At 46.7% G+C, this 20871-nt stretch overlaps 2 protein-coding genes and 1 non-coding gene across 3 annotated transcripts in view; all 3 read left to right on the top strand.

Annotated features, from left to right (window-relative positions):
• Positions 1-20871, top strand: part of LOC144483034 (uncharacterized) — a 305151-nt gene that overhangs the window by 181749 nt on the left and 102531 nt on the right. The gene's annotated exons all lie outside the window — the stretch shown is intronic.
• LOC144483010 (uncharacterized) overlaps positions 1-20871 on the top strand; it is a 132311-nt gene that overhangs the window by 50125 nt on the left and 61315 nt on the right. Inside the window, exons 2-3 of the mRNA XM_078201835.1 lie at positions 3558-3848; positions 4288-4303. Of these exons, the coding sequence (XP_078057961.1) occupies positions 3558-3848; positions 4288-4303 (307 nt within the window). The remainder of the gene's footprint in view (positions 1-3557; positions 3849-4287; positions 4304-20871) is intronic.
• trnar-acg (transfer RNA arginine (anticodon ACG)) lies at positions 16687-16759 on the top strand. Its single transcript has one exon. It is a non-coding gene; the product is annotated as a tRNA-Arg (tRNA).

The raw sequence follows: 20871 nt of genomic DNA, 5'->3' as shown, positions 1-20871 counted from the left end.
CAGCCCCACTGACTCTGTTGTTACCACAATGGGCACATGTGCTCTGCTCACCAATGAAACACCACAGTGACCATTAACACGGACCTGTTCCGAGGAAAGGCTCCATTTTATTTGTGCCACAACAGCAGGGGAATTACCTCCTGCACAGGCACAAAGGTATCATCAGTCACAGAAAATAATTGCAGCTGGTGTCTCAAACCTCATTTTACCATTTGCTCCCCGGCATTCTCAATTCAATTTTGAAATGCAAACTGAATTCTGGCATTATGGGGTAAATTAAAACACATTTTAATGGCCATTTTCAGAATGACTATTCCCAAGAATTAATTCCCAAGTCAGTAAATTAAAATTCTCATCAGCAATGTAGGCAGCACAGTGGTTAGCACTGCTGCCTCACAGCTCCAGGGACCTGGGTTCAATTCCCAACTTGGGTCACTGTCCGTGTGGAGTCTGCCCGTTCTCCCCATGTCTGCGTGGGTTTTCTCCAGATGCTCCGGTTTCCTCCCATCGTCCAAAGATATGCCAGTTAGGTGCATTGGCTATGCTAAATTGCCCCTTAGTGTCCTGGGATGAGTAGGTTCGAGGGATTAGCAGGTTACATATGTGGGGTTATGGGAAGACGGCTTAGGTGGGATTGTTGTTGGTGCAGACTCGATGGGCCGAATAATCTCCTTCAGCACTGTAGGGATTCTATGAAATACTTTGGGAGAATTGCTATTTCAATGGGCATTTTCACATGCTATAAAATGATTTTTCAAAACAAATTAATACTTTAATGATTAATAAATAAAAAGTATTTCATAAAACAACCACCCAGTGTGGGGTTCAGGATTCTAACTCAGGGTTTCTGAGCTCCAGGAACCACTAACTGAACCAGCCGGGAATTGTCTCCACAAAACTTTCCCAACTCCCTCCCGGGAAAAAGCTGCAAACCCGGGAGCTGCAGCTTTTTACTGGGGGTGTTGGGGCCTCCAGCGGGTGTTTGTGAATCCTCCCCGCCCACCTCCCAGGGTTTCCTTCCTTCCCAGAGATCAGAGTCCTCATTGATTTGAGGCCAAAGTGTAACCTCTTATTTATTGTCCCCCTCCCCCATCCTCTGATGTGAACCATCCTCCAGTGGCTGAGCCAGGATGGGGCCGTTAACCTGGGCCTGTTCCCGGGAGGGAGGGAGGGAGAAGCCCCGCAGCTGCAAACCAGGGAGCTGACAATGATTCTGAAGGGTTTGCGGATCCACAAAGTGTTTCCAAATCCTCCCAGCCACCGCCTAACGCTGACTCCGCTTCTCCGGGACAAACAAGCGCCAAGGACAGCAATGACACTGCGCATGCTCCACATCACAATGCCCGGGCACTGATTGACGGCAACTCCGGACCAATAGAAAGAGGGGGCGGGGCTGGAGGACCGAGCCGGAGCGGCTGGTCCTCCAACCAATCGGAGTGAATGAGGGGCGGGACCTGAAGCATGCGCAGTGCGGGTAATGGCGACGGACGGTTTAGAAAATTGAACAACATCAACTATCTCCCTCTGTTAAGACCCGAGAATGAAGCCCAGCAGGACCCGAGAATGAAGCCCAGCAGGACCCGAGAATGAAGCCCAGCAGGACCCGAGGACCCTTCAGCCCACAGCTCCAACAGTTTGCTGAGCACCACTTCCCTGGGAATTGTGCTTTTTCAGAGTTCATCCCACACTTCTGTTTTCTGATTTCCAGCTGTTTCTGAGTTTTAACTGTATCCTCTATTGTGAACACCGAGGCAAAATACTTGTTCAATTCATCTCCCAGCTCCTTATTTTTCATCATCAATTCCTGGACTCACTTTCTATTAGACAGTTAAGAAATGAGGTCGAGCAAGTGACTGAAGTGGCAGTCAGGGAGCACTATTGGGAGCACCAATAGTTTCAAAATAGTTCTGGAAAAAGATAGGACAGGTCCACAGGTCAAGGCCCTAAACTGGAGCAGGGCCACTTTTGTGGGCATTCGGCAGGATCTAGCAGATGTCGATTAGGTGAGTTTGTTTGAAGGGAAAGGAATGACTGGCAAATGGGAGGTTTTAAAAGTGTGATATCAAGAGTCCAGGGGCAGTATATTCCTGTTAAGATGAAGGGAAAGAATGGTAAATTTAGGGTTCTCTGGCAGACAAGGGACATTGAGGCTCTGGTCAGGTAAAAGAAGGAAGCATACATTGGGTTTAGGCAATCGGGGACAATTGAATCACTCTGACTATAAAAAAGTGTAAGAAAATACTGAAGAGGGAAATCAGGAGGACAAAAAAGGTTATAATATGGATCTGGCAGGTAAGATTAAAGAAAATTCCAAGAGGTTCTATCGCTATATTAAGAGTAAAAGGGTGGCTAGAGAGAGAATAGATCCCCTTAAAAATCAGTATGGCCATCTGTGTGTGGAGCCACAGGAGATGGGTGAGATTTTTAATGAATACTTCTCCTCTGTGTTTACTGCGGAGAGCACCATGGGTGCGAAAGAAATAAGGGAAACAAGTGGTGATGTCTTGGGCATACGCATGTTACTTGGGAGGAGGTATCTGCAGCCTTATAAAAGCAAATTACTGCGGATGCTGGAATCTGAAACCAAGAGAGAAAATGCTGGAAAATCTCAGCCGGTCTGGTAGCATCTGTAAGGAGAGAAAAGAGCTGATGTTTCTTGTCTCGATGACCCTTTGTCAAAGCTCTGAAACATCAGTTCTTTTCTCTCCATACAGATGCTGCCAGACCTGCTGAGAATGGGGAGAGAGTGTGTGGGATGGAGATTTACAGCTTTTGGGGAATGAGAGAGGAAAGAATGTTCCGTAGAAATTGTCTGTTCTGAATTTCTATCCTGTACTGACACTGCTGACTTTTGGAAACTTATTTTCCAGGATATTGAAAGAGGAATCACAGGCTGAAATCTCAAACGTCACGTCGAGATCTGACAGAGTGATATTCCTTGGGACCTCAATATCATTGGACTTTGAATCCAGAAGGAGAAATGATTGTCCAGTCTGTCGATTTGAAAAGATTTGAAATGTCAGTGTGAGTGAAAAAGAAGGGATTCACTCGAATGAAAGTGTTCCAATGCACTGACTAAAGAGCTTTAACCAGTTACACAGCCTGAATAAATATCACACCATTCACAGCGGGTGGAGACTGTAATCTTGTTCTGTGTGTGGACGAAGTTTCAACTAATTGTCCACCCAAGAGAGAGGCAAGGACACCTGCACCATGGAGAAACCATGGAAATGTGTGGACTGTGGGAAAAGATACAGAGCCCCATCTCTGCTGGCAGCTCATCGGCGCAGCCACACTGGGGAGAGGCCATTCACCTGCTCTCAGTGTGAGAAGGGATTCACTTCTTTATCCAGCCTGCAGACACACGAGCGAGTTCACACTGGGGAGAGGCCATTCACCTGCTCTCAATGTGGGAAGGGATTCACACAGTCATCCCACCTGCAGACACACCAGCGAGTTCACACTGGGGAGAGATCATTCACCTGCTCTCAGTATGGGAAGGGATTCACTCAGTTATCCAGCCTGCAGACACGCCAGCGAGTTCACACTGGGGAGAGGCCATTCACCTGCTCTCAGTGTGGGAAGGGATTCACTTGTTCATCTAACCTGCGGACACACCAGCGAGTTCACACTGGGGAGAAACCATTCACCTGCTCTCAGTGTGGGAAGGGATTCACTCAGTTATCCGCCCTGCGGAGACACCAGCAAGTTCACACTGGGGAGAGACCATTCACCTGCTCTCAGTGTGAGAAGGGATTCACTCAGTTATCCAGCCTGCAGAGACACCAGCGAGTTCACACTGGGGAGAGGCCGTTCACCTGCTCTCAGTGTGGGAAGGGATTCATTCAGTTATCCAGCCTGCAGACACACCAGCGAGTTCACACTGGGGAGAGACCATTCACCTGCTCTCAGTGTGAGAAGGGTTTCAGAGTTTCATCCCAGCTGCTGAGACACCAACAAGTTCACGAGTGATTCCAGGGGTTGGATTCTGCTGTTATTGTTTCTGCTCTCAATTACATCCAGGACTGCATTTTGTTCATTCTCACAGTTGGTCAATGGGAAGGGTCAGAGGGTTTCTTTGTGCTGGACTGGCCGGTCTCAGCCTCCAGTGGGCTGATGCTCTTTGAGTCTTTTTGTGAATACCTGGTTTCAAATGTCACAAGGATCACAGAGTGACAGGGTGTTAGGAAGTTTAGAGATATTTAGTCAGAAGAAAACAGAGGTTGGCAGTGCAAAGGTACATTTCTGAATGGAGGGCTGTGACAAGTGACATTCCTCAGGGATCAGTGCTGGGACCTTTGCTGTTTGTGATATATATAAATGATTTGGAGGAAAATGTAACTGGTTTGATTGGTAAGTTTGTGGACGACACAAAGGTTGGTGGAATTGCGGATAGCGATGGGGACCGGCAGAGGATACAGCAGGATATAGATCAGTTGGAGACTTGGGTGGAGAGATGGCAGATGAAGTTTAATCCGGAAAAATGTGAGGTAATGCATTTTGGAAGGTCTAATACAAAGAACAATACAGCCCAGGAACAAGCCCTTCGGCCCTCCAAGCCTGCGCCACTCATGTGCCCAACTAGACCAACTAATACAGATGGGAAATATACAGTAAATGGCAGAACCCTTCGGAGTATTCCTAGGCAGAAGGATCTGGGTGTACAGGTACACAGGTCATTGAAAGTGGCAATGCAGGTGGAGAAGATAATCAAGAAGGCATACGGCATGCTTGCCTTCATTGGCTGGGGCATTGAGTTTAAAAATTGGCAAGTCATGTTGCAGCTTTATAGAATCTTAGTTAGACCGCACTTGGAATCTAGTGTTCAATTCTGGTCACCACACTACCAGAAGGATGTGGAGGCTTTGGAGAGGGTACAGAAAATATTAATCAGGATGTTGCCTGGTGTGGAGGGCATTAGCTATGAGGAGAGGTTGGAGAAACTTAGAACATAGAACATAGAACATTACAGCGCAGAACAGGCCCTTCGGCCCACGATGTTGCACCGACCAGTTAAGAAAAAAAAAAAACTGTGACCCTCCAACCTAAACCAATTTCTTTTCGTCCATGAACCTATCTACGGATCTCTTAAACGCCCCCAAACTAGGCGCATTTACAACTGATGCTGGCAGGGCATTCCAATCCCTCACCACCCTCTGGGTAAAGAACCTACCCCTGACATCGGTTCTATAACTACCCCCCCTCAATTTAAAGCCATGCCCCCTCGTGCTGGATTTCTCCATCAGAGGAAAAAGGCTATCACTATCCACCCTATCTAAACCTCTAATCATCTTATATGTTTCAATAAGATCCCCTCTTAGCCGCCGCCTTTCCAGCGAAAACAATCCCAAATCCCTCAGCCTCTCCTCATAGGATCTCCCCTCCATACCAGGCAACATCCTGGTAAACCTCCTCTGCACCCTCTCCAAAGCCTCCACATCCTTCCTGTAATGTGGGGACCAGAACTGCACACAGTACTCCAAGTGCGGCCGCACCAGAGTTGTGTACAGTTGCAACATAACGCTACGACTCCTAAATTCAATCCCCCTACCAATAAACGCCAAGACACCATATGCCTTCTTAACAACCTTATCTACTTGATTCCCAACTTTCAGGGATCTATGCACACATACACCTAGATCCCTCTGCTCCTCCACACTATTCAAAGTCCTCCCGTTAGCCCTATACTCAACACATCTGTTATTCCTACCAAAGTGAATTACCTCACACTTCTCCGCATTAAACTCCATCCGCCACCTCTCGGCCCAACTTTGCAACCTGTCTAAGTCTTCCTGCAAACTACGACACCCTTCCTCACTGTCTACCACACCACCGACTTTGGTGTCATCAGCAAATTTGCTAATCCACCCAACTATACCCTCATCCAGATCATTAATAAATATTACAAACAGCAGTGGCCCCAAAACAGATCCCTGAGGTACACCACTTGTAACCGCACTCCATGATGAATATTTACTATCAACCACCACCCTCTGTTTCCTATCCGCTAGCCAATTCCTGATCCAATTTCCTAGATCACCCCCAATCCCATACATCTGCATTTTCTGCAGAAGCCTACCATGGTGAACCTTATCAAACGCCTTACTAAAATCCATATATACCACGTCCACTGCCTTGCCCCCATCCACCTCCTTGGTCACTTTCTCAAAAAACTCAATAAGGTTAGTAAGGCACGACCTACCTGCCACAAAACCATGCTGACTATCACCTATCAATTCATTACTCTCCAAATAACTATAAATCCTATCCCTTATAATTTTTTCCAACATCTTGCCGACAACAGAAGTGAGACTCACCGGTCTATAATTCCCGGGGAAGTCTCTGTTCCCCTTCTTAAACAATGGGACAACATTCGCTAACCTCCAATCTTCTGGTACTATACCAGAGGCCAACGACGACCTGAAGATCAGAGCCAGAGGCTCTGCAATCACTTCTCTTGCCTCCCAGAGAATCCTTGGATAAATCCCATCCGGACCAGGGGATTTATCTATTTTCAGACCCTCCAGAATATCCTGCACATCCTCCTTATCAACTGTAATACTGTCTATTCTACTCCCCTGCAACCCAGTGTCCTCCTCAGCTATATTCATGTCCCCTTGCGTGAACACCGAAGAGAAATATTGGTTCAATGCTTCACCAATCTCCTCCGGTTCCACACATAACTTCCCTCTGCCATCTATAACTGGCCCTAAACTTGCCCTAACCAACCTTCTGTTCTTGACATACCTATAGAACGCCTTAGGATTCTCTTTAACCCTATCCGCCAAAGTCTTCTCATGTCCCCTTTTAGCCCTTCTAAGCTCGCTCTTCAACTCCCTCTTAGCCAATCTAAAGCTTTCTAGTGCACTACCCGAGTGCTCACGTCTCATCCGAACATAAGCCTCCTTTTTCTTTTTAACCAACAAAGAAACTTTTTTGGTGCACCACGGTTCCCTAGCCCTACCAATTCCTCCTTGCCTGACAGGGACATACCTATCACAGACTCGCAGTAGCTGCTCCTTGAAAAAACTCCACATGTCGGACGTTCCCAGTCCCTGTAATCTCCTAGTCCAACCTATGTTTCCTAATTCTCTCCTAATAGCCTCATAATTACCCTTCCCCCAGCTAAAACCACTGGCCCGAGGTTCATGCCTATCCCTTTCCATCACTAAGGTGAACGTAACCGAATTGTGGTCACTATCACCAAAATGCACACCAACTTCCAAGTCTAGCACCTGGTCTGGCTCATTTCCCAGCACCAGATCCAATATAGCCTCACCTCTAGTTGGCCTGTCTACATACTGAGTCAAAAAACCTTCCTGCACGCTTTGAACAAAAACTGACCCCTCTAACGAGCTAGAGCTATAACAATTCCAGTCAATATTAGTCAAGTTAAAATCCCCCATAACAATTGCCCTATTACTTTCACTCCTAAGCAGGATTGACTCCGCAATCCTTTCCTCAACCTCTCTAGAACTTTTAGGAGGTCTATAAAAGACTCCCAACAGGGTGACCTCTCCTCTCCTATTTCTAATCTCCGCCCATACTACCTCAACAGATAAGTCCTCATCAAACCTCCTCTCTGACACTGATACAATCTCTGACCAATAATGCTACCCCTCCCCCTCTTCTACCTCCTTCCCTACTTCGACTAAAACATTTGAACCCCGGGACCTGCAGCATCCATTCCTGCCCCTGCTCTATCCATGTCTCTGAAATAGCCACAACATCGAAGTCCCAGGTACTGATCCACGCTGCAAGTTCACCCACTTTATTGCGAATACTCCTGGCATTGAAGTATACACATTTCAAACCCTGCTCCACCCCACCTCTGCAATGCCGTGCATTGCAGTCCCCATCCATGCATCCCTCACTTTCAGCCCCACTACTCAGGATCCCTCCCCCCCCCCCGAATCAGTTTAAACCTCCCTGCATGGCCTTAGCAAATTTACCCCCCAGGATATTGGTCCCCTTCTGATTAAGGTGTAGACCATCCTTCTCATAGAGGTCACACCTTCCCCAGTACGAGCCCCAATTGCTTAAGTACCTGAACCCCTCCCTCCTGCACCATCCCCTCAGCCATGAATTCAAACCTTCCCTCTCCCTATTCCTCTCTAAACTATCCCGTGGTACAGGCAAGAGTCCAGAGATAACCACTCTGTCAGTCTTGGCCTTTAGTTTCCACCCCAACTCCATAAATCCCTGCCTAATATCCCCTTCCCCTATCCTCCCTATGTCGTGTGTCCCCACATGTACAATAACTTGTGGTTTATCTCCCTCCCCCCTAAGAGTCCTGAATACCCTGTCAGACACATCCCGGACCCCAGCCCCTGGTAGGCAACACACCAACCCTGAGTCCCTACTAGGGACACATTTGTTCTCACTGGAACGACGGAGGTTAAGGGGCGACCTGATAGAAGTCTACAATATTATGAGGGGCATGGACAGAGTGGATAATCAGAAGCTTTTTCCCAGGGTGGAAGAGTCAATTACGAGGGTCATAGGTTTAAGGTGCGAGGGGCGAGGTTTAAAGGAGATGTACAAGGCACGTTTTTTACACGGAGAGTGGTGGGTGCCTGGAACTCGTTGCCGGGGAAGGTAGTGGAAGCAGATACGATAGTGACTTTTAAGATGTGTCTTGACAAATATATGAATAGCATAGGAATAGAGGGATATGGTCCCCGGAAAGGTAGGGGGTTTTAGTTCAGACAGGCAGCATGGGTGCCACAGGCTTGGAGGGCCAAAGAGCTTGTTTCTGTGCTGTAATTTTCTTTGTTCTTCATTCTGTTTGGAACATCCCAAATGCCCATCCAATTTCCTTTTTAATTGTTTATTGTCTCCACTTCCTCCACCCTCGTAGGCAGCGAGTTTCAGGTCATTACCATTCGCTGCATCAGAATATTCTTCCTCACATCTCCGCCCCCACTCCCACTCCATCCCCCCCCACCCCCCACTCCCCCCTCCCACTCCCCCCCCTTGCATCTCTGACCCAAAACAAGCAATCTTTGTGTCATCCGCAAACTTACTAATCAGACCAGCTACATCTTCTTCCAAATCATTTATATATATCACAAACAGCAGAGATCCCAGTACAGAGCCCTGCGGAACACCACTAGTCACAGAGCTCCAATCAGAAAAAGACCCCTCCACTGCTACCCTCTGTCTTCTATGGCCAAGCCAGTTCTGTACCCATCTAGCTAGTTCCCGTGAGATTTAACCTTTTGCACCAGCCTGCCATGAGGGACCTTGTCAAATGCTTTACTAAAATCCACGTGGACGACATCCACGGCCCTTCCCTCGTCAGTCATTTTTGTCACCTCCTCAAAAAACTCAACCAAATTTGTGAGGCATGACCTCCCTCGCACAAAACAATGTTGTCGATCGCTAATGAGATTATTCAGTTCTAAATGTGTACAGATCCTATCTCTAAGAATCTTCTCCAACAATTTCCCTACCACGTCAAGCTCACTGGCCTATAATTACCAGAGTTATCCTTGCTACCCTTCTTAAATAACGGGACCACATTTGCTATTCTCCAATCCTCTGGGACCTCACCTGTGTCCAATGAAGAAACAAAGATTTCTGTTAGAGGCCCAGCAATTTCATCTCTTGTCTCTCTCAGTAACTGGAAGTCCCTTCCTAACAGCATTGTGGGTGTACGTACACCTCACGCATTGCAACAGTTCAAGAAGGCACCCTTGGGGGGGTTGGGTTGACCATGGCCATGGCAGCTATATACAGCCACATATTCTGTTATAATTGAAGGACTGCAGATTGAATGTGAGGCATTGTGGGACTGGACTATCTTGACCATATTCCTGTGACTGCCCGGAAACACGTGTCTATTTTAGTTTATAATTGAGGATTTCTGGGAATAAGTTAAATGCGGAAATATTAAGCATCGCCTGGAGGAATTTGGAATAACTGAGAATTTTATCCCCAGATAAAGAACAAAGATTTTGCCGGTGTTTGGCTATAACGTGTTTGGGATTTTAAATCAACAAAGATGTTGCCTCTAAAATCAGTCCTTGTCGGTTGGCTTTAAAAAGGTTCAGTTATAATGAAGGATCTTGTATCTTATTTTAATCAAGGAGTTGTGAGCTTGTAGTGCTCTGTCGCTTTAAGAAGCTACAGCTGCGAGAGAGAATGCTGAAGATTCATTGTTTGAAATTTACGAGCTGTGAGAATCTGTGTGTTTTGTTTGTTTTCTGTGGATGTTTGTAGATATGTTTTATCATTGTTTTGGGCTACATTTGTTAAGGTTTATCTTTCTGGGGAATTAACCTCACCTTGAGTCTTTAATTAAAGGCATTTTTGGAAGTTTAAAAACAGAATCACAAGAACACTTCAGTAATTAATTTTGGTTATTGTTGTTGTAAAGCACATGCTAAGTTTCTCTGTTTGTGTGTGGATGATATTTGTGGGATGAATGCTTCAAGCTTTGAGGTTTTCTGTCTGTGATTTAAATCAAACAGATTTTTAAAAAAGGAAGTGTGATCAATAAAACTTTTTTTGTTCAGAAGTTATGAACCTGGAGCCATATTTACTGAGCAGAGACAGGATTCCAGGATATTTTACTAAACATGTGGGAATTTTAATCCGGATACAATTCACCCATGTGAGAATGAGAGTTTTAATTTGTAATGGTTATTTAAAATTTGACACATGTGAAATGATTCTGACCAATCCTGTGTTGGATTGATCTTGGGTTAAACTTCCTGTCAGGTCCAAAGATTTATTCCTGACGCAAGTAACACAAAGAAAAGGAAAATTCTGGAATTGGATACTGAAGAAAAGAGTTTAAAAAGAGAGAGCATTAAATAGAAATGATTCCCAGATCATGTGGTCATTCGATTAAAACAAAGGAAGGGTGCTGACGTCCATTTGAGAACTTTTAATCCACCCCATTTCTAACTAAGGGAGTCTATGTACAAAGAAAACCCAAGAAAGACCCCCCCCGAAGGGGGGGTCTGGAAAGCATCATGATGAGGGCACCTGTCCATGAGATGATCACAAAGCCCCATAATGCCCAGATACTAATTTTATTGAACCTATAATGTATGTAATCTATCACCATTCTGATTGGATTGTGTCCAGCCGGGATGGGCTGAGTAACTGGATAAGAATTGATGATATTCTGTGTTGGGTGGAGTTGCACATGGTCAGCCCCTGTGGCTTCTCCCCGCTGGCGTAACTCAATAAACTGTTTGTCGATTGAATCAGGCACAACACACTGGGTACATTACCACTTCATCCTTGGGAGTGGCCTGATAGGCCGTGGTCCAGACTAAATGTGGCCTTTGGGGGGCCTTTCATGAATCACATGTGTTTGGTCATTGTAAATGTGCATTCAAAATGGTTGGAAGCACAGATCATGAGTAATATTCCAGCTCCTGTGACAACAGAGAAGCTCTGTCAAATTTTCACTTGCCCTGGGATACCAGATTGGCTTGTTTCAGATAACAACACTCTGTTTACAAGTGAGGTGTTTCAGGAATTCCTGTAAAGGAATGGTCTACGTCATGTGCGTACTGCACCGTTTCATCTGGCTACAAATGGTCTTCATGATGTGGAGATGCTGGCGTTGGGACTGGGGTAAACACAGTCAGAAGTTTAACAACAACAGGTTAAAGTCCAATAGGTTTATTTGTTAGCAAATGCATTTGTTAGCTCGTGGCATTTGCTAACAAATGAACCTGTTGGACTTTAACCTGGTGTTGTTAAACTTCTTACTGTACAAATGGTCTCGCAGAAAGAGCTGTTCAAAGTCTGAAGGAGGGATTGAAAAGAATGGCAGGCGATACTTTAGGAACAAGCTCTCAAGATTTTTGTTCCAGTTTCGCATCACACCACAATCCACAACCGGACTCTCCTCTGGAATTTTTTGGTCGAAGGTTGAAGTCTCATCTGGATCTGCTTCATCCAGATCTCAGAGCAAAAGTGAGCAGGAGACAAGAGAAGCAGAAGGAGGGACACGACTGCCACGCCAAAGAGAGGCAGTTCAAACCGGGTGATCAGGTTTACATCAGAAACTTTGGGAGTAACCACAGGTGGTTACCGGGAATAATTTTAAACCAAAGTGGTCCAGTATCTTGGGTGGTGAGACTGTAAAACAGAAGAGTTGTTCGCAGACACCAAGACCATATTCGCTTGCGGTGTGACCCCGAGTCAGGAACAGTTTCAGAGTCAGCAACCATTACTGAGAACATGGCAGAGGGTCATGCTGCTGTGGATGTTCACCAGGAAATGGTTCCAGCTTTTCCAGTTGACTCTGCTGTGGGAGTGGAAGAGGAATGTTCATGTACAGATTCTCAAACTACCTCTTCATCTCCCATTCCAGAAACACCATTACAAGATTTACCAGTGGTATTGTACAGGTCGCAATGCAACCACAAAGCTCCTGACAGACTTCCGTATTGTTAAAGACATTACTTTGTTGTATTTCTGTCCTGATGGGGGATTGAAATTTAAGGGGAGGAGAAGTGTTACAGAGTGTTCTTCACAACCTCTCTCCCTTCTGAGCACGTGCAGGCTTTGGGCGGGGTTTCAGTCTGCAAGTCCAGGCTGGTTCCAATGCTCCTGTTTCCTTTTGTTTGCCAATGATTTTTAAACTTTGTTATTTATTTATATAAAGAACATCCTGCTTTTAACAATGCATTTGACTACCTTATTTGTGACTGAAGTTCCCACAATTGTAAAGCAGGAGATTAGTTAAATGGACAGCCTGAATTGAGAGACAATTAAAGAATAAATGATTCATTAATACAGATGTTAGGCTGGAAATGTAAATTTGAATACAAAAGTTTATAACGTTTAGAATTATAAAGATATAAAGAATGGTTAAAATGCTGTGAGAATTATAAAATGTTCCCTTCTGAAGCCAACAGAATAGAAAAAACAGATAACAAGACTTGTTAGGATGGCCTGGTGGCACACTGGTTAGCTCTGCTGCCTCAGCGCCAGGGACCTGGGTTTGATTCCCGGCTTGGGTGACTCTGTGGAGTTTGCACGTTGTTCCCGTGTCTGCCTGGTTTTCTTCCGGGAGCTCTGGTTTCCTCCCACAGTCCGAAAGATGTGCTGGTTAGGTGCATTGACCATGCTAAATTCTCCCTCAGTGTACCCGAACAGATGCCAGAGTGCGGTGACTGGGGGATTTTCCCAGGAACTTCATTTATTAGTGTCACAAGTCGGCTTACATTAACACTGCATTGAAGTTACTCTGAAAACCAGCATGTCTTTCGGACTGTGGGAGGAAACCGGAGCACCCGAAGGAAACCCACGCAGACACGGGGAGAATGTGCATACTGTGACCCAAGCCGGGAGTCGAACCCAGGTCCCTGGCGCTGTGAGGCAGCAGTGCAAACCACTGTACCCTACAGAGAGGTGTTGGGAGCTGTTGATTTTACAAGTTATCCATGTTTTCGGAGCCATCACTTCATGTCCTGGTCTGAAAAGGATAGAGAGAAATCTGTTCATAAGATCTTGGAGCAGAATTAGGCCATTCGGCCCATCGAATCATTCGATCATGGCTGATATGCTCCTCATCCCTAGTTCCTGCTCAGTTATACAGGGCGTTGCTGAGACTGCATCTTGAACACTGGGTGCAGTTTTGTCTCCAATTAAACAAAGGATCGTAGGATCCCTGCAGTACAGACAGAGGCCGTTCTGCCCATCGAGTCTGTACCAAACAGCATCCCACCCAGGCCCTATTCCCATAACCCCACACATTTACCCTGCTAATCCCCCTCACACAAGGGTCAATTTAGCATAGCCAATCAACCTAACCCGCACATCTTTGGACTGTGGGAGGAAACCGGAGCACCCGGATGAAACCCACACAGACATGGGGAGAACGTGCAAACTCCACACAGACAGTGACCCAGGCTGGAATTGAACCTGGGTCCCTGGTGTTATGATGCAGCAGTGCTAACCACTGTGCTGCCGTGCTGCCCCATTTTATAAATACCATGGAAGCAGTTCAGAGGAGATTTACTAGATTGATTCCCAATCCAGTAGTGTGAAATGTTAACTCTGTTTCTCTCTCCAGAGATGCTGCCAGACCTGCTGCGTTTTTCCAGTCCTTTCTGTATTTATTTCAGATCTACCTGTCGTGGGGGGAAAAACACTATTTACTATCCAGGATAAAATAAATGTCCTTCATCAGCTTTTGTGGATCATTTCAGTGGCAATGTGCTCTCCCAGGCTCAAAGAGCATTAGCCCACTGGAAGCAAAGTCGTGCGATCGGCCAGTCCAGCAGAAAGAATCTCTCCTACCCTTCCACTTCACCAACTATAAGAATAAACATGGTTCAGTCCTGGATGTGATTAATGGCAGGAATAACAGCAGAATCCAACCTGTCATCACTTGTGAACTTGCTGGTGTGCCCGCAGGCTGGATGACTGAGTGAATCCCTTCCCACACACACAGCAAGTGAATGGTCTCTCCCCGGTGTGAACTCGCTGGTGTATCCGCAGGTGGGATGATGTTCTAAATCTCTTTGAGCAGTGAGAGCAGCTGAACGGTCTCTCCCCAGTGTGAGTGCGCTGGTGAATCATCAGTTCCCGAGAGCTTTTGAAATCACGCCCACAGTCAGAGCATTTAAACGGTCTCTCATTGGTGTGAGTGAGATTGTGGTTCTGCAGGCTGGATGACTGAGTGAATCCCTTCCCACACACAGAGCAGGTGAACGGTCTCTCCCCAGTGTGAACTCGCTGGTGTATCCGCAGGTGGGATGATGCTCTAAATTTCTTTGCGCAGTGAGAGCAGCTGAACGGTCTCTCCCCAGTGTGAATGCGCTGGTGGATAATCAGTTCCCGAGAGCTTTTGAAACCACTCCCACAGTCAGAGCATTTAAAGGGTCTCTCCTGGCTGTGAGTGACTTTGTGTTTTGACAGGTTAGATAACTGCGTAAATCCTTTCCCACACACAGAGCAGATGAATGGCCTCTCCCCGGTGTGACTGCGTCGATGAATTTCCAGTTTACAGGGGGCTCTGTATCTCTTCCCACAGTCCCCACATTTCCACGGTTTCTCCATGGTGCGGGTGTCCTTGTGACTCTCCAGGTTAAACAATCAGTTAAATCTCACACAGAACGTGGGTACAGTCTCTCCCCGCTGTGAATGCTGCGATGTATTTTCAGGCTGTGTAACTGGTTAAAGCTCTTTCCACACTCAGTGCACTGGAACACTCTCACTCGGGTGTATCTGTGCCTTGGTGCTTTTCCAGTCACATTGATATTAAAGGCCTGTTGACGCAGACAGAACAGAGAAACATTTCTCCTTCCAGATTCAAAGGCCGATAATATTCAGGTCCGATGAATTGAGTGAGGGTGTCAGATGCTGATGTGACGTTTGTTTTAATCCTCTGTCTGTCAATCCTCACCTTCTGATATCCTGTAAACGAGTTTGGAAAATTCATCAATGTCAGTGCAGGATAGAAATTCAGAACAGACAATTCTAGTTTCTCTGGAACATTCTTTCCTCTCTCATTCCCGAAAAGCTGTAAATCTCCATTCCACACACTCTCCCTCCATTCTCACTCTGCTGTATCTAATATTCACCCTCCCAATTCTCCTGAAGGTGCTGATTGAGGCTGATTGACAGATCCATGCTCACTGCTTCCTCTCCTGGACACAGGGAGCTGAAAATCTCCCTGCAGGCTGCCAGACAGATATTTGTCTAAATTACTGGGCTAACAATGTGTGGAACATACCGACTGGATTCACTTCCTTTCCCTTCAGTTGCTGCAAGTTCCCAATTTCCCCCAGAATGAGAAAAGAAATGGAAAGGGGAGGAAAAGAAAGTGTTTCACTCACAGATGTTGGCCTCTTTTAAGGCTTTGCATTGGCCAGGAATACGAACCCAGGCCTCCCGCGGGGCAGGCGAGAATTCTACCACTGAACCACCAATACTCAAGGGAGAGAAAACTGCTCAGTTCTTTCAACCAGTGCTTTCACATGCAAAGAAATGTTGATGATTTGCAGCAGCAAATTCAATGCTGCTACACACACACAACACTGTTGGAGACAGGAGGAAGATTGAATCTGTCCACTCCCCCATGCCCCGGGGCTGCGCATGTCCAAGGGAGAGAGGAAGCTGCGCATGTGCGGTGGAGTGCCCACCCCTGAGATGTTGACCAATGGGAACTCTGGAGGACCGGAAGGACTCTGGTCCTCCAGCCAATCAGAGCTCCCCCATATGGGCGGCACGGTAGCACAGTGGTTAGCACTGCTGCTTCACAGCTCCAGGGTCCTGGGTTCGATTCCCGGCTCGGGTCACTGTCTGTGTGGAGTTTGCACATTCTCCTCGTGTCTGCGTGGGTTTCCTCCGGGTGCTCCGGTTTCCTCCCACAGTCCAAAGATGTGCGGGTTAGGTTGATTGGCCAGGTTAAAAATTGCCCCTTAGAGTCCTGAGATGTGTAGGTTTGAGGGATTAGTGGGTAAAATGTGTGGGGGTAGGGCCTGGGTGGGATTGTGGTCGGTGCAGACTCGATGGGCCAAATGGCCTCCTTCTGCACTGTAGGGTTTCTATGATTCTATGATTGTCTGAATGCGGAAGTGGACAATGAGCTTGTTCAGCTGCTCATTCCTGCCCAGCAAAGCTGCTGCTGCTCTCTCTCTGAATGAAGATTGAGCTTCAGACACAGACTCAAACTTCCTCCTGGCTCTCCAACATCTGTGAGAGTGTGGGCCAGTGGCGCAATGGATAACGCGTCTGACTACGGATCAGAAGATTCCAGGTTCAACTCCTGGCTGGCTCGATGTCAATTTGAAAAATAGTTTGTGAGCTCCTTTTGACCTAAAAGAGGCCAACATCTGTGAGTAAAACACTTGCTTTGCTCCGCTTTTGCGTTTCTTTTGCATTCTGGGGGAAATTGGGGACTTGTTGAATTTTTAACTTCCAGGTCACCACTCGCTGCCTAAATAAAAATCCTCCTCACATTCTTCATGTATCTGTAACCAGGTAATACAGTGCATTATACACATCATTTATGGCCAAATGTAAAACTTTAACGTGGCTGTCAGCTTGATGATTAATCATGGATCATTTGCACTTCCACAACCCTCTGAGGCAGCGGGTTCCAGGTAATGACCTTTCTGCACCAAAATAAAATTCTTCCCCACATCCTTCCCTTTCTCCCAATCCAGTTATCCGGTCCCGCATATGGCACAGATTTTAATTTCTAGCGTGTAGGCCGGTCGTTACACGTAGATTTTCAGATCTCTGTGTCCAATATAGAAAGTGGTCAGCATGGATCCGTTAATCAGCCTGAATCAGCACCTTCAATAGACTTGGGAGGTTGTATACTCAGGAGAGCGCAGTGAGAATTGAGGGAGAGTGTGTGGGATGGAGATTGACAGCTTTTGGGGAATGAGAGAGGAAAGAATGTTCCATAGAAACTAGAATTGTCTGTTCTGAATTTCTATCCTGTACTGACAGTGATGTCTGTTGTAAATTCCTTTTATAGATATCAGGAGATGAGGATTTATAGACAGAAATTTCAAACTAAACACCACATGAAGATTTGACAGAGTCATTCGATTTATTGGGACCTGAATATCATCGACCTTTGAATCTAGAAAAGCAATGTTTGTCTGATCTGTTTGCTTAAGGAGATTTTAAACATCAGTGTGACTGGAACACACCCGAGTGAGAGTGTTCCAGTCCACTGATAGTGGAAAGAGCTTTAACCGGTTACACAGGCTGAAACAACATTGCACCGTTTACAGTGAAGAGAGATCGTACACGTGTTCTGTGTGGACAAGGATTCAACTGATCATCAAACCTGGAGAGTCACAAGGACACCCGCATCATGGAGAAACTGTGGAAATGTGACGATTGTGGACAAGGATTCATGTTGCCCTGTGATTTGGAAATTCATCAACGCAGTCACACTCGGGAGAGACCCTTCACTTGCTCAGTGTGTGGGAAGGGATACATTAAGTTCTCCCACCTGCTGAGTCACAATCTCACTCACACCAATGAGAGACCCTTTAAATGCTCTGACTGTGGGAGCGGATTCAAAAGCTCTGGAGAACTGGTGTCCCACCAGCGCATTCACAGTGAGGAGAGACCGTTCAGCTGCTCTCACTGCACAATGAAATTTAAATGGTCATCCACACTGCGGGAGACATCAGCGAGTTCACACCGGGGAGAGACCGTTCAGCTGCTCCATGTGTGGGAAGGGATTCTCTCGGTCCTCCGAACTGCGGGCACACCAACGAATTCACACTGGGGAGAGACCATTCACCTGCAATGTGTGTGGGAAGGGATTCTTTCGGTCATCCGCCCTGCTGACGCACAAAGTCACTCACACCAATGAGAGACCCTTTAAATGCTCTGACTGTGAGAGTTGCTTCAAAAGTTCTCGGGATCTGATGTCCCACCAGCGCATTCACACTGAGGACAGACCGTTCAGCTGCTCTCACTGCACAAAGAGATTAAGATCATCATCAAACCTGCGGAACCACCAGCGAGTTCACTCCGGGGAGAGACCATTCACTTGCTCTGACTGTGGGAAGGGATTCACGCAGTTATCCGCCCTGCTGACACACCAGCGAGTTCACACCGGAGAGAGGCCATTCACCTGCTCTGTGTGTGGGAAGGGATTCACTAATTTACCCAACCTGCTGAGTCACAAAGTCACTCACACCAGTGAGAGGCCCTTTAAATGCTCGGACTGTGGGAGTGAATTCAAAATTTCTGGGGAACTGGTGTCCCACCAGCGCATTCACACTGAGGACAGACCGTTCAGCTGCTCTCTCTGCACAAAGAGGTTTAAGAGGTCATCCACACTGCAGAGACACCAGCGAGTTCACACCAGGGAGAGACCGTTCATCTGCTCTGTGTGTGGGAAGGGATTCAGTCAGTCATTCACCCTGCTGACACACCAGCGTCTTCACACCGAGGAGAGACCATTTACCTGCACCGAGTGTGGGAAGGGATTCACTCAGTCATCCACCCTGCTGACTCACCAGCAAGTTCACAGCGGGGAGAGACCGTTCACCTGCTCCGAGTGTGGGGACAGATTCACTCGCTTATCCACCCTGCAGAGACACAAAGTCACTCACTCCCAGGAAAGACCCTTTAAATGCTCTGACTGTGGGAGTGGCTTCAAAATTGCTCAGCATCTGATAGACCACCAGCACATTCACACTGGGGAGAGACCGTTCAGCTGCTCTCACTGCACAAAGAGGTTTGGAAGGACATGCACACTGAGGAGACACCAGCGAGTTCACACTGGGAGAGACCATTCACCTGCTCTGTGTGTGCGAAAGGATTCACTCGATACCCCAGCTGCTGATGCACAATGTCCCTCACACCCAGGAGAGACCCTTTAAATGCTCTGACTGTGGGAATGGTTTCAAAAGCTCTCAGGAACTGATGATCCACCAGTCCATTCACAACTGCTGTGTGTGGGAAGAAATTCACCAGTTCATCCCTCCTGCTGAGACACCAGCGAGTTCACAAGTGATGACAGCGGTTGGATTCTGCTGTTATTGCTGCTGTTAATCACATCCAGGACTGAACCATGTTCATTCTGACAGTTGGTGAAGCGGGAGGGTCGGAGGGTTTCTTTCTGCTGGACTGGCCGGTCTCACAATTTTGCTTCCAGTGGGTTGATGCTCTTTGAGCCTGGGAGAGCACATTTCCACTGAAATGACCCACACAAACTGACGAAGAACATTTATTTTATCCTGGAGAGTAAATAATGTTTTTCCTACCACTACAGGTAGATCGACAGTAAGTACATTAGTCTCTGTTCCATTGAGTCTACAGCACAGGGCCGGGCCAGTCGGCCCAATTGGTCTGTGTCAGTATTTATACTCCACATGAGCCTCCACCCACCCCTCTTCATCTCCCCCCATCAGCATATCCTTCTATTCCTCTCTCCCTCATGTATGTATCCAGCTTCCCCTTCAATGTATTCATGCTGTTCACCTCAACCACTCGCTGTGGTAGTGAGTTCCACATTCTCACCACTCGCTGGTAAAGAGGTTTCTCACTGAAATCCCTATTGGATTATTGAACCCCTTCATAATCTTAAAGACTTCCATCAGGTCACCCTTCAGTCTTCTCTTTTCTAGAGAAAAGCAGCCCCAGCCTTTCCTGAAGGTTAAATGCTCTCAGTTCTGGGTTTATTCTTGTGAATCTTTGTTGCTCCTTCTCCAGTGCCTCTATTTCCTTTTTCTAAATGGAGATCACAAGTGTTGACAGTGCTCCCAGTGTAGCCGAACCCTGATTCTAAACAAGTTGAACAGAACCTCCCTGCTGTTCAATTCTATTCCTCGAGAATGGAACCCTATACATGGGCCCCACACTTTAGGAAAGATGTGAAGTTCTTAGAGAGGGTGCAGAGGAGATTTACAAGAATGACTCCAGGGATGAGGGACTTCAGTGAGTTGGAGGGACTGGAGCAGCTGAAATTTCTCTCTTTAGATCAGACAGGCATTAGGATTGGGAATGGGGCCATTCAGCCCATTGAGTCCATGCTGGCTCTCTTTAGATCAAACTGTTGCCCTGTTCTCTCTCCGTGTCCCTGCGGATTTATTTCCCTGAAGTTCCCATCCAATCTCCTTTTGGAAACATTCCACTATCTCTGCTTCAGCCGCTCGTAGGAAGTGAGTCCCAGATATTTACCACTTCAAATGCAAACGAGGAGCAGAGAGCACAAAAGGAGGCCGTGTGACCCATTGTGCCCCTGCTGCCTCTTCAAACATTCTCAGCAACAAGGTCAAGGAAGCCATGTTAAATTCGAACATGTGACTGGAGCTTTATTTTTAAAATTAATGTTGGATTCACCTACATGCTTGTGGAAGCTGCATTGCCAGCAGGAATTGTATAAACTAAAAATTTCTTCTATGAATTTGA

The sequence above is a fragment of the Mustelus asterias genome, unplaced genomic scaffold, assembly GCF_964213995.1.
Source record: "Mustelus asterias unplaced genomic scaffold, sMusAst1.hap1.1 HAP1_SCAFFOLD_44, whole genome shotgun sequence".
In the NCBI taxonomy this organism is placed as follows: Eukaryota; Metazoa; Chordata; class Chondrichthyes; order Carcharhiniformes; family Triakidae; genus Mustelus; species Mustelus asterias.
This window is presented reverse-complemented; position numbering and strand designations above follow the sequence as displayed.